Raw genomic sequence first — 830 nt, 5'->3', positions numbered from 1 at the left:
CACCCCCACGGCCCCTCACCCCCACGGCCCCTCACCCCCACCACCGCAGGTCCACAAGCTGGTGGGGCGGGGCGCGCCCGTCGAGTTCATAGAGCAGCTCAAGGCCCTTGCCGACCAGCACCACGAAAACCTGACTGTGGACGTCGTCAGGGCCTACCACTTTGGCACGAGATACCTGGTGCGCCCTCTGGGGGGAGGAGGGAGGAACGGCGGTTGTGTATGATGGTTTTGTGTCCCTGATTGATTGGATGTATGTTTGCTTGTGCGCGTGTGGTTTCGTGCGTGCGCATCCACGCGCACGGCGCTGCCGCGTCTGGGTGAGCGCATGTGTGGATGTAACTGCGTGCATGTCTTTGGGGCCAGCAGAACGCAAGGCGCACGCAGTGGACCCGCAGCTGCACCGCCGTGTCGCCGCCCACCCTGCCCTCTGCACTGCCCCCCATCCTTGACCCGCGCCCTGGCTGTGTCCCACCCCCGCCTGGCCCCCCAGGTTGAGATGGAGGTGGTGCTGCCGGCAGACTGGACGCTGAAGCAGTCCCACGACGTCGCCATGCTGCTGCAGCACAAGGTGCTGCGGGGGGACGGAGCTGCGACGGTCGTGCGCGCCGCTCAGCGCGCGGCTGGGACGTGTGATTTGCGATAATTCTCGGGCCTGGGCCCCCGCGCCCATTTCCTCCATCTAGCAGCCTTCAACCAGCCGGCATCAACGCCTTTGGGCACGCCCTCCTCTTTAACCTCCCTTCCAAACGCGTGCGTTCGCGCGCACACACACACACACACACACACACACACACACACACACACACACACACACACACACACACACACAC

General features: G+C 64.9%; 1 protein-coding gene across 1 annotated transcript in view; it reads left to right on the top strand.

The window, feature by feature from the left end:
- MNEG_5193 (hypothetical protein) overlaps positions 1-643 on the top strand; it is a gene marked incomplete at both ends in the record, with an annotated part of 2987 nt that extends 2344 nt beyond the window's left edge. Inside the window, 2 exons of the mRNA XM_014046331.1 lie at positions 50-178; positions 491-643. Coding sequence (XP_013901785.1) covers positions 50-178; positions 491-643 — 282 coding nt within the window. The remainder of the gene's footprint in view (positions 1-49; positions 179-490) is intronic.
- Between the last annotated feature and the right edge of the window lie 187 nt (positions 644-830).

The sequence above is a fragment of the Monoraphidium neglectum genome (assembly GCF_000611645.1).
Source record: "Monoraphidium neglectum strain SAG 48.87 unplaced genomic scaffold scaffold00761, whole genome shotgun sequence".
Lineage (NCBI taxonomy): Eukaryota > Viridiplantae > Chlorophyta > Chlorophyceae > Sphaeropleales > Selenastraceae > Monoraphidium > Monoraphidium neglectum.
This window is presented reverse-complemented; position numbering and strand designations above follow the sequence as displayed.